Genomic DNA, 13,392 nt, shown 5'->3' on the forward strand with positions numbered 1-13,392 from the left:
TTTGAAGTAATCATTTGAAGAGATGGAAATATGTGACTTAGCCTATCAAGATTTATTCTGTGTAAGTTTTTTCTTTTATTGTAAATTAGGAAGTCTGTTACATCTTCACATTCATGGAAAAGACTGTGATTAACTTCATTTAAAAAAGATTATGGTGAAGCATTTGAAGTGTAAAACATAAAATTAGTAACATATTGGATTTAATTAAAAAGCATGATAAATCCTGTTACATTTCATAATAAAAATGAAAAATAACAGTGGCTAGAAACGGAGAAGTGGATAAGGCATCTGTACCATCAATCTCCTTACCTACTAAAGCAGAACATCTGAAACAAAATAGAGCCTTTTTTTTTTTTTGGTGACTCAGGGTATCAATATGAACTTAAATTATTCTAAAAACCTGAGGGTCAAGATGAAAATGCAGATTATATTGAATGGGTAATTAGCTAATATCTGCAAAAGTGCCCAGTAATTCTTTTTGACAGAGTTCCAGATCCCAACCTATTTCTGGTTATCTTTCAGTCTTTCATAAGGGTAGCTTGAATGTATACCACCAACACACCCAAATTATACCTCTGGTTTCCGAATTAACAAAACACAAATTAACTAACAAAAGAGAACACATGCTTGTACATGATCAATCTCCTCTAACTACTACTGTTCAGTTGCTAAGTCGTGTCCAACTCTTTTACGATCCCATGGAGTGCAGCCTGCCAGGCTCTCCTGTCCATGGGATTTCCCAGGCAAGAATACTAGACTGGGTTGCTGTTTCCTTCACCAGGGAATCTTCCCAAACCGGGTATTGAACCCATGTCTCCTTCATTGTTAGGCTGATTCTTTACCTCTGAGCCACCTGGGAAGCCCTTCTGACAGTGACTCTCAGAAAGTTTATGGGTTTTATTTATTTGTCCTTAGCTTGCTTCTTCTTTCTCTTGTCAGAGTGACCTTTACTGTCTGCTCAAATCATCATCTCCAACCTCTGCTAAAAATGTATTATTTTGGTTATCTACTACTTCCTTCTAAATTTTTTTCTTACAGGGAAAGGAAAACGATTTAGATTCTATAAGCTTAGAGTCCTGACTGCAAATGTGTGATCTTGGACAAGCAATCTGACTTATGTGAGACTGTTTCCATATTTGAGCTTCCCTGTTGGCTCATCTGGTAAAGAATCTGTCTTCAATGTGGGAGACCTGGATTTGATCCCTGGGTTGGGAAGATTCCCTGGAGAAGGGAACAGCTACCCACTCCAGTATTTACCAAATGCAGATAATACCATCCTATAAAATTATTGTGAACTAATATGCATGAAAAACACTTTATAAACTAAAGCCCTTTTTTTTTTATTCCTGGCATTAACTGACAAGGAATATATTGCATTTATTAATTTTCCTTATATACAAAATTAAAAACTTATAAAAACAGAATTATTATTAGCTTAACAGCACAGTATGGAATAATCTCATTCTAACTTTGCTCTTCTTCTCTCAAAAAAAAAAAAAAACAGAAGAAAATTCAGACAAGTAAGATAAGATGACTACACACAGAAGATTACAGTAAACACAGGGCAACTGAGCGGCAGTAGGGCATCCAAGGGAAAAACCACGGTTTTCAGTCAGTGGTGTCTGATGACAGATGATAAAATGGCTGATCTCAGACCACACTGTTTTGTTTAGAGTCACTTGCTGCCTCTATAAATGTCATTAATAGAGATTTTTCATGTAATATGATTTTAAAGGTTAACTTTAAACAATTAAGACCTTTAATAAAAAATAAAAAACAAACATAGGCCCAAACAGCAACTCTCCTCTGAAAACAAAAAAATACAAGTTTACAAGCCACAGTTTTAGAACTTCTTTTCATGAAACACATATTGTGGATTTTTAGTCTCATCCGTGTAGTTAATCTCTACCTAATTTTCAAAATCTGCAGAAAAAAAGAAGAATTCTCCAGGTAGCAGCCCTTAAAAATATAAACTGCAACCCTGTAAGACTTCTTAGCAATACAGCAGTCCTGAAATCAGTTAAAAGTTATAAAATGCTTTTTCAACAAAATTTGAATAGTAGAAAAGGATTATAATGCACACTATGTCTTATTTTCCTTCTTTTATGTTTCAAAGAATGTATTATGCTGAATTCTCCTAGACACGCATCTCTCAAGTATAGGACTCTTTCTCATCTAGTGATTTAATGAACACTGAGATGCAATGAAATCTATCCTTCAATTCTCATCTATCCCAAAGGAATAAAAAAGAAACCCCGGGCTTTAAACAGCTGCTTTTATAAAAGCTCTAAGAATCTATGACTGCCTTTTACTTAATGTTTCTTATAGAGCCATAGTGTTCACTACTGAATTAGCTGCTGATATCATTATTATTATTTATGGGCTTCCCTGGTGGCTCAATGGCAAAGAATCCACCTACCAATGCAGGAGACACATGAGATGTGGGTTTGATCCCTGGGTCAGATCCTCTGGAGAAGGAAATGATAACCCACTCCAGTATTCTTGCCTGGGAATACCATGGAGAGAGGAGGCCAGTGGACTACAGTCCATGGGGGCCCCAAAGAGTTGGACACAACGCATGCAAATTCAATTCACTGTCATTATTACTGAATGGTAAAGGTAAGTTAAATATTTGATGGCTTGAAGGAGAAAATGTTGATAAAAAAACTTTTATGACAAAATATAAATTGTTTGAATGTTTTTCTAAGAATAAGTAATCATGGACTTAAATGAATTTGAGATGTAATTTCTTATTCTTTTGAATAGGGTAAATGTTCAAATTAAAGCGATTTTTACATTTCTTTGCTTTTATAGGGCACTATATATTTAAAAGGAAGAAAAATCACATTCAACTCAGAGATTTCTTTTGGTTCTATCAGATGTGCTTCACACATAGGTGATGAGTGGTATATACTACTCTGCATTACAGAGCATGATGCTTATATCTGTGGAAAATTCTGTAAATACAACTCAGAGTGACTATAATTCAAATCAAGGTCCTCAGAAAAGTTAAAGTACAATTCGTCATAATATTTTATAAATATTTAGGGATAATCACTGATAATGTATGGTTTCCTAAAAATCACATTTCTAGATAACATTGTTTTATGTTGAAATGAACAATAGTCTAGTTTCTTTCCCCAGGACAGTTGTATTACATTATGAGCCTGGTAGTAAATGTGAGCTGAATTATCACAAATTCCAGAGTCAAAAAATGAATTAATGCTCAGAAGGAAAACTATGGATAGGTATGATTTAAGAGGCAAGAAAGAATAAGGAGTAAGAAACACAACTAACTGCAATATGAAAAATACAATAAGGCATTAAAATTTCAGAAGAGTCATATTAATAGAATCTGCCAAGAACAGACTGTGAATTTAACTACATTGGTTTAGCTACTGGTACTTCTATTTAAGGTGAAAAAATAGCAACAACATTCAAAATTAGTGATAATGCAATAAATGTACTAAACAATTTTGTATTTACAAATATTATCAACAGTCATGTGTGAATTCTGGATACCATTATAAAACAAGTAACAGTAAGGCAACATTCACTGATAGTATAAGTCGGCATATGATGAGTATCTTGTTAATTGCTTCATTTATTTTTAACTCACCTTTTTCCACCATAACTCCATGACAGAGGTGCAATTATTACTCTCAATGAGGGGTTTAGGTAAGCTGCCCAAGTCACACAGGTGCTAAATGGCTGGACCGAGTTAAGCCTAGGCTGAACTCGTGACATCCATAGTCTTTAGACTCAAAATGTAACTGAGTCATTTGCTTATAAAAATTTTGACCTTTTAAAGACCAAGCTTGTTGAGTGAAAATATGCCTTTCACTGGTCTATAAAATAGAATAAGAACAGGTATTCTAAGCAGCTGGGAGAAGTTCAGGGACCATGTGAAAAACAGAAACTGAATTCACTGTGTTCCTTATTTAAGGGACTGTACCTTATTTAGGTGCTATTCAGGTATAATGTGTCATAGTGAAGGTATCTTACACATATTTCTCCTTTTGACTTAATTTCCATACCTTCCAGATGTATTCTTCAGTATGGCAAGAGCATCTGGATAGCCATCCATGTTGTAATCTCCAATATGAAGGGTAATTGGAATTGGTATTTCAGTTGGTTGCTGTTCATGTACAAATGGCACAAAGCCCCAGAGTGTACCCTTACTGCTAAAATCCTGTAGGACAGGAATCCACTGTGGATTAAGAGAAAAAAATTAGACATTATAGTCATTTTAGAAAAAAAAAAATCACCATTTGTAAAACAAATGATCCACAAAAAATCCTCAAGATATGTATCATCTTTCTTAAGTTGTATCTCTGTAAAATGGCAGAGTACTATAATTTACTTTGATAAGTAGGTAACTGACACTCTAAAAAAAATAAGTCTACCTTAAAATTTATCAGTAGTCATCTTTCCTTGAACTAGCATATAGAACCTTAAAAAGTTTTTCACAGAATATGGAATCTTAGGATTGAAATGATATTATCAAACATTTAGTTGAACTGTCCATTTAAAAACGTGTGTTGGGGACTTCCCTGGTGGTTCAGTGGTTAATAATCCACCCTGCAATGCGGGGACACTGGTTTAATCCCTGGTCTGGAAAGATCCCACATGCCGCAGGGCAACTAAGCCTGTGAGCCACAACTACTGAGCCTGTATGCTCCAGAACCTGTGCTCTGCAGCAAGAGAAGCCAACACGATGAGAAGCCCATGCACCACAACTAGAGAAGTAGGCCCCGTTTTCTGCAAATAGAGAAAGACTGTGTGTAGCAATGGAGACCCAATGCAGCTCAGAAAAAGATAAAATTAAACAAATGAATAAACAGAATATATGATGAGTGAAAGTATAAACATAAATGAATATTTAAAAAATCGTAATATCTAATACTGATATCCTTTGGAAGGACCAGTTTAGGAAGAAAATTAGAACATGACAGAGTCTCCCTTGTTCTGCTCTGCCTCTTATACATGATGATGAGTTTAGTCACCATACTCAGAAACAAGCAGCTCTGAGGCTTTCCAAACAATACTAGCCCTGACAAGCCGTCCCAGCCCAGGAGAATGAGCTTTGTTGCCAAAACAGCTGGAAGCTACATTTTACATAAATTCTTTATTTCTCTACTGATTGTAATGAAGAAAACACAGAAAATAGGTTCATTTCAAAATGAGCTTTGGTAAAGCCTGTTCTCTTCTGAATGCCCAAATCTTTACTTTTAATAACCTAGCTGAACTAAAAATCTGAAGACTGGAAATCAATACATGAAAATTAGAGATGTGTCCACAACTAACAATAGTTACTATTGCTAGATACTGGCACATAACCTAAAGATGTCTAAATAGAAGCAGGTGCAGCTGGCTTGAAATGACAGGAGGTCAAACATGCCCACAGATATTTTTTTCCTTGTAAGCAGGTGGCTCATATACGTGGCTCCAAGCCAAACTACATAAAAAGTGAATTCTTGAAAAGTGTTTAGTATATAGAACATCCCAAACGTTTTCTATGTATTCAAAGAAAGCACAGTTTGCCAAGGAAAAAGGAAAAATATGGCTTAACTATAAAGGCAAATGTACAGAAAACAAGCAGCTTAAAAAACTGATATGCATCTAATGAAATTTTCAATCTTTCTTAAAGCAGAAGTATTGTATATCATCAAAATGTTTTAACATTTCACATGACTGAAAAAAATCGCTGCTTTTATTTTGGAAGAGGATGAGAAATTTCACAAAATGTAGAGTTATCTCAAGTTTCTGAAGAGGATGACAGTTTATTAATGAAGATAAAGTACTTCTGTTAAGGTAAATGTATTAAGGTCTAAGAAGTAAAAAGATTTTTCATTAATGTGACATTCTTAACAGTCAACAAAGAACTGTGACATTTATCTTCCCAGAGAGAGATGACTGCATAATTTGAAAATATAGTAGTCTGTCACTTGAAGACAGGCTGCAATTACTAGGTATATTTACAGCTATGAACCAATGATGAGGAGTTTCTTGACCTAATATTTTCAGCGATTCAAAACTTTCAAAAAGTTCAAGATAATACAGATTATGGGTTTAAGAGTTAAATGTTTTTAGAATGTTGACTATAGGAAGATTTGAAGATTTTTTTTCTCTAGTGTCTTAGTATGAAAGGTGATACTTCCTACCCATAAGGGCTATAAAAATCAAGATGTCATTCTATCATTTTTTTACCCCCAAATAGAAAATATAATTAATTCTACTACTGTATTACTGGTTTCCTTTCAGGTGTTATCAATATGGAAAAATTCTCAATGTCATAAACTATCATTCCCACATTAAAAATTTTTTTTTATCATTCTCACATTAATTCTCTGCTGGGACTATCAGATACTGAATTGTTTCTCAACAAGCTACAAGAATAGTTGGCATAAAAGAACCAAATAGATCTAGACATCACAAATAAAAACAAGATTAGCCTTGAAACTAGAAATGGTGTTCTTCTACATAATTCTTTATTATAGTTATCGTGTATCTTACCATATTCCCAGCATATAAATGGCTAACAGACCATATAACTGCAGGATCAATAATGGGTTTCTTGGGACTCTCCTAGTGGTCCACTGATTAAGAATCTGCCTTGCAATGCAGGGGACGTGGGTTCAATCCCTGGTTGAGGAAGTAAAGTCCCACATGCCACAGAGCAAGTAAGCCCACATTTCACAACTAGAGAGTTTGTGCGCTGCAACAAAAGATTCCACATGCCACAACTAAGACCACACACAGTCAAATAAATAAATAAATATTAAAAACAGGAATGGGTTTTCTTTATGAGAAATCATTGCAATACATTCCAATTGCAGTACTTTTTCTCTCAGTAAACCAACAAAAATAGATTTAAATTCATTTTATTAAGTTAAAATGGAGGCAGAGTGTTGGTTGTCATATAGAAAGTAAGGTGCCACGTCTGAGCCTGAGAATTACACTCAAAGACAGACTAATGGGAGAAAAGCTGATATGAACACAAGAGTCCTCCTAAGGAGAATGAAGACCTTACTTGGGTTCAAAATTAGGAAAGAGGTATGTCAAGGCTATATATTGTCACCCTGCTTATTTAACTTATACACAGAGTACATTCATTATGTGAAATGCTGGGCTAGATGACTCACAAGCTGGATTGTTGAGAGAAATATCAACAACCTCACATATGCAGATGATACCACTCTAATGGCAGAAAGCAAAGAGGAACTAAAGAGCCTCTTGATGCAGGTGGAAGAGGGGAGTGAAAAAGTTGGTTTAAAGCTTAACATTCATAAAACAAAGATCAAGGCATCTGGTCCCATCACTTCATGGCAAATAGAAGGGGAAAAAGTGGAAACAGTGACAGATTTTTTTTTTCTTGGGCTCCAAAATCACTGGGGATGGTGACTTTAGCCATGAAATTAAAAGAGACTTGTTCCTTGGAAGAAAAGCTATGACAAACCTATACAGAATATTAAAAAGTAGAGACATCACTTTGCCAACAAGGGCAGTATACTCAAAGCTATGGTTTTTCCAGTAGTCATGTATGATAAGAGTTGGACCACAAAGATGGCTGCATGCCAAAGAAATGATGCTTTCAAACTGTGGTGCTAGAGAAGACTCTTGGCAGTCCCTTGGACTGCAAGGAAATCCAACCAGTCAATCCTAAAGGAAATCAGTCCTGAATATTCATTGGAAGGAATGATGCTGAAACTGCAATACTTTGGCTACCTGATGCTAAGAGCCAACTCATTGGAAAAGACCCTGATACTGGGAAAGACTGAGTGCAGGAGAAGGGGGCAGGAGAGAACTGACGTGGTTGGATGGCATCACTGACTCAATGGACATGAGTATGAACAAACTTAGGAGACAGTGAAGGACAGGAAAGCCCATCATGTTGCAGTCCATGGAATCGCAGAGTCAGTCACGACTTAGTGACTGAACAACAAGTTAAAATGAGGAAGTAAACTTATTTTGTTTTTTCTCTTTTCTGATTCTTCAAATACTTTTCTAACCTCTGAAATTGTTTTCCAAGATTGTAACCTTACTTACATTAAAAAACAAGTAGATATACCTGCTTTGCTCCAGATCTTGCTAAGTAAATGACACTTTTCTGGCAGTTTTTGTCTTCACAACCTGGCAGCAAGTGATCCATGTTTCCATCTCCATCTGCCAAAAGAAACATAAAAAGTTCATTAATGGCCACAAAATGGTGCTCTTACATAACAGATTAAATTTCCTATTTGTTCAAAGTCTGCATCACTCTAGATAAACTGAGGAATCTGACTGATGCATGGTTTTGTAGTTTATGTGATTCAATTAAAGAATTACTCTGGCCCTTGCTATCTGTTACCTGGACATGACTGGTTTTAAACTGCTCACTTTTCTTTGGTTAAATATTTATCCAATGTTGGAAAAACACCTTGTTTCAGGGCTTTAATGTTAAAATCATCACTTAAAAAAATGTAGCTTGTGACTCAGACAATTATCATTGCTGCCATGGGAGGAAACTAAGTATGTCAATAGTAACCCATTATTATTTGCCTTATTTTGGATGTCTTTACATATACTTTCAAGTGTCTTTTATACAGCATAAATTTCAAGAGTTATAAAGCTTTCTGCAATCTAGATTCTAAAAAGAACCAGTATATTTTTATCAATAAAAAAGCAAACGTTCATTGCAGCACTGTTTATAATAGCCAGGACATGGAAGCAACCTAGACGTCCATCAGCAGATGAATGGATAAGAAAGCTGTGGTACATATACACAATGGAGTATTACTCAGCCATTAAAAAGAATACATTTGAATCAGTTCTAATGAGGTGGATGAAACTGGAGCCTATTATACAGAGTGAAGTAAGCCAGAAAGGAAAACACCAATACAGTATACTAACGCATATATATGGAATTTAGAAAGATGGTAAAGATAACCCAGTATGTGAGACAGCAAGAGACACAGATGTATAGAACATTCTTTTGGACTCTGTGGGAGAGGGAGAGGGTGGGATGATTTGGGAGAATGGCATTGAAACATGTATAATATCATATAAGAAACAAATTGCCAGTCCAGGTTCGATGCGGGATACAGGATGCTTGGGGTTGGTGCACTGGGATGACCCAGAGGGATGGTACGGGGAGGGAGGTGGTAGGAGGGTTCAGGATGGGGAACACGTGTACACCCACGGCAGATTCATGTTGATATATGGCAAAACCAAATTAACCTCCAATTAAAATAAATAAATTTAAATTAAAAAAATATTAAAACCACACACACGCACACACACACACACACACACAAAAGCAAATGAAGGGAATACACTCGTCATTTCCAACCGGCTGATTTTTAAACAGCTGTACAATGGTCTGCAAAGACTTCCAGAGATGATGTTACTGAGGAACTTGGAGTCATTTCCTCTAGTGCTCCCTCCTATCTACCGCCCCTACCTGATGGAAGCTTACAAATTTTGATGTCATAGAGTTAAATCTCTACAGGGACATTCACACAACGAAGTAATCATGTAGCTTTTAAATTTAGGGCCTTATTTTGTTTTCTTTGGAATAAATATGGATTTATGTGCAATGGTTTAATGTATCATTTAATGTGTGCCAAGGTAGGTAGTTCCTTCACTTGGATGGCTATATAAGGGTTAACAATTAAAGAAGTCCTTCTTTGTGTAGGTTTAAGTACCAATATTAAGAGATATATATAACTAAAACAAGTCTATCAAGTATCCAATAATGTATTCAAAAGGAAAAAAAAATTTAGGTTGTGTGAGATGAAAAGCTAGCCAATGGAAGCTGACCTCAGCAAGGAAAAGGCATAGTGAAAAATGAGTTTCTTTGATTTAATTTCATGGTTTACTTATGATTCTCATAGGTAATACTCTGTGTGATAACAAACCCTTACTTATAGGAGTACAACACTAAATAAAACCGTTGAATTAATAACGGAAGTATAGAAAACATCTGTGATATGACAGTAGTACATCTGAATTATTGTGAAAGCTACTGAAAGAGAGATGCAACTCTAGGCAGGAATACTTGGAAAGGAGAAGGCTTTCCAAGGACAGAAACATATATCATAGTTAGAAAAAAAAAAAACCAAAAAAACAACAAGAGCTCACCAAGTAAGAATTAAATGCAAAATGTGATTTATAAACTGGGTCTTCCTATCATAGGTTCATTAAAAGCCAAATCATTTATTGTGATTATTCTGGGACTAATCAGAAGACAGTTAACAAGTCTCTGTCTTTCATTTTTACCCCAAAGGCAAAATACTCAGATTAGATCCTGATTTACACTTTTCTTTTCTCCTAGTTTCTCTTTCTTCCAAGTAGTTTCCTATTTCCCCCAAGTATTTTGGCCATGACTTGGCTGAAATTTAATACTGGCAAATAACCTCTGTTAAACATATAACTAACTCATATCATAACATCATAAACATGCCTTTTTGTAAGAATTATCAGTAATATTTTATAGATATGGCCATAGAAATCTAGAACTCTATCAAAGAAGGTGCTCCTTATGTTGACTCTTTAAGCGCTATTTTTTGACACATCACTTCCTCAGTGATAGAAAAGATTTCTGAGATTCCAACTTCATGTCCTAAGGAAATTTTCTCTCTCTTAAAGGCAACAAACTTTTAAATTCCACGTTTCACTTTTCTACATTTAAAAAAAAATTTATTTGTAAGTTATTTAAACTTAAACTTGAATAATAAAAGTAGTACAAGAAGTCCTGAACACATTTTAACCAGATTGACCTGTTAACATTTTATGCCATTTATTTGATCATTTGTGTGCTCTGTGAAATCATTGTTTTTTCTGAACCATAATTATATACATTATAGCCTCTCACCCATAAATACTTGAGTGTGCATTTCCTATGAATAGGGATATTCTCTTAAACAACCATAGTACAACTATTAATTCACACAATATCTATTGTACTATATCTATATTCCAGTTTCATTCATTGACCTAATAATGTCATTTGTAGCATTTTTGACCCTCTTAACATAGGATCCAGAGTCTAGGGGTAGAATTGCATTTAGTTGTTATTTTTGCTGTGTTTTTCAGTTGCTAAGTCATTTCCAACTCTTTGCGACCCCATGGACTGCGGCATGCCAGGCTCCTCTGTCCTCCACTATCTCCCAGAGTTTGCTCATATTGATGTCCATGGACTGACTCAGTGATGCTAACCATTTCATCCTCTGCTGCCCTCTTCTCCTTTCACCTTCAATTTTTCCCAGCATCAGGGTCTTTTCCATGGAGTTGGCTCTTTGCAACAGGTGGCCAAAGGACTGGAGCTTCAGCTTCATCATCAGTTGTTCCAATTAATATTCAGCCCTTCTAGTATACTGGTTGGATCTCCTTCCAGTTATTTTTAGTCTCCTTTAATCTAGAATATTTTCACAGCCTGTGTCTTTTACAATCTATGTATCTTTTTTGTTTTTAAACCTCAGACGACAGGAATTTTTTACTTTTTTAATAAGCCTGAGGAAGAAAGTAGTTTCAGGAAAATGATTCATATGAGTCAGAGGCACAAGGCTAAGAACTAGTAATACGCAAATTCTCTGAAAAATAATGTGACTATGAGGAAAGTCATGCTGATAGAGGTACCACTCTGCGAACTTAGCATGCATTTCTTAAAGAAGTCCCAGGAATTATTAACTTCAGACTGTCTTCTCCTTAGGATTTCAGCATGTTACATATCTCAGGTTTCTTTGAGAGATAAATTACTTCCCAAAGGTTCAAGTGAAATTGTAACAGAAGGAATTACATTTCTACTCACTCATTTTATAAAATGTGACATAAAATTTGGCCTTTTGAATGTCAGGACTGCTAGAGACTAAAGTTCACACTAACCACATGTTAATTTCCATCTGATGTTAACCTTAACCAAATTTCAAACGAAATTCTTCTCTGAAACAGATAGTTTTAATGAGATAGATATGATTCAAACTGACTTTCCCCAAAACTTTAATTTTAAAAATCAAGAAAACACTAAAATAGGTTCCATCAAAATGGACTATAATGAATTTTGATGTAATAATTTTTCTGGTTTTAATTAAGCAGAGGACAAAGAAGATAGATATGAGCAAGGTGACATTTATGTTTCCTCTTAAACATTCATAACATTTTCAGTATCTTGAAATTAACTGACCTGTGGTATCATTTAATCATTTAATCAAATTACAACTCATTGTTCTGGCCCCAGATTACCCATTAACACTGTAAACCACAGGTTCTTTAATGCAGTATTCCCAAAGTATGGCTCCCAGTCCCACAGACTCAACATCACCTAGGAACTTACTAGAAATGTTACGCCCCTGTCCAGAACTAATGAATAAGAACCTCTGCTGCTCCTACTGTTAAGTCGCTTCAGTCGTGTCCAACTGTGTGACCCCATAGACGGCAGCCCACCAGGCTCCCCCATCCCTGGGATTCTCCAGGCAAGAACACTGGAGTGGGTTGCCATTTCCTTCTCCAACGCATGAAAGTGAAAAGTGAAAGTGAAGTCGCTCAGTCGTGTCTGACTCCTCAGGACCCCATGGACTGTAGCCTACCAGGCTCCTCCGTCCAAGGGATTTTCCAGGCAAGAGTACTGGAGTGGGTTGCCATTGCCTTCTCTGTAAGAACCTCTGAGGGTGGGGCAAAGCTTATGCCCTCTGACTGAACCATTGTTCTCAGGTACTTCTGCTAGTCCTCACTAACACCAGAGGTTGCTACACATAGCCTATGTCTGTCTTGATCACGTTCTCCATTAATAACAAACTACTTTTGCTAATCATAGTCCACTATTCATTTAGGACTCAGTCTGTGTCTTGCTTCAAGCTCTTGAGACTGAATCAAAGTTGTCGTTTGCCCATTTGTGTGTTGCTTGAAGTGAAGTGACCGGTACATGTATCATAAACTCCTTATTGCCAAATTCAGACTTAAATTGAAGAAAGTAGGGAAAACCACTAGACCAATCAGGTATGACCTAAATCAAATCCTTATGATTATACAGGGGAAGTGACAAATAGATTCAAGGGAAAAGATCTGATAGAGTGCCTGAAGAACTATGGATGGAGGTTCATGACATTGTACAGGAGGCAGTGATCAAGACCATCCCCAAGAAAAAGAAATGCAAAAAGGCAAAATGATTGTCTGAGGAGGCATTAAAAATAGCTACCAAAAAAAGAGAAGTGAAAGGCAAAGGAGAAAAGGAAACATATATCCATTTGAATGCAGAGTTTCAAAGAATAGCAAGGAAAGATAAGAAAGCCTCTCTCAGTAATCACTGCAAAGAAATAGAGGAAAACAATAGAATGGGAAAGACTAGAGATCTCTTCAAGAAAATTAGAGATACCAAGGGAACTTTTTATGCAAAGATGGGCATAATAAAGGACA

At 35.8% G+C, this 13,392-nt stretch overlaps 1 protein-coding gene across 1 annotated transcript in view; it reads right to left on the reverse strand.

The window, feature by feature from the left end:
* Nucleotides 1–13,392, reverse strand: part of ITFG1 (integrin alpha FG-GAP repeat containing 1) — a 296,021-nt gene that overhangs the window by 139,185 nt on the left and 143,444 nt on the right. Inside the window, exons 9-10 of the mRNA XM_061385926.1 lie at nt 8,072–8,166; nt 4,038–4,210 (exon numbers count right to left, since the gene is read on the reverse strand). Of these exons, the coding sequence (XP_061241910.1) occupies nt 4,038–4,210; nt 8,072–8,166 (268 nt within the window). The remainder of the gene's footprint in view (nt 1–4,037; nt 4,211–8,071; nt 8,167–13,392) is intronic.

Source organism: Bos javanicus, chromosome 18 (genome assembly GCF_032452875.1).
Source record: "Bos javanicus breed banteng chromosome 18, ARS-OSU_banteng_1.0, whole genome shotgun sequence".
NCBI classification, from domain to species: Eukaryota; Metazoa; Chordata; class Mammalia; order Artiodactyla; family Bovidae; genus Bos; species Bos javanicus.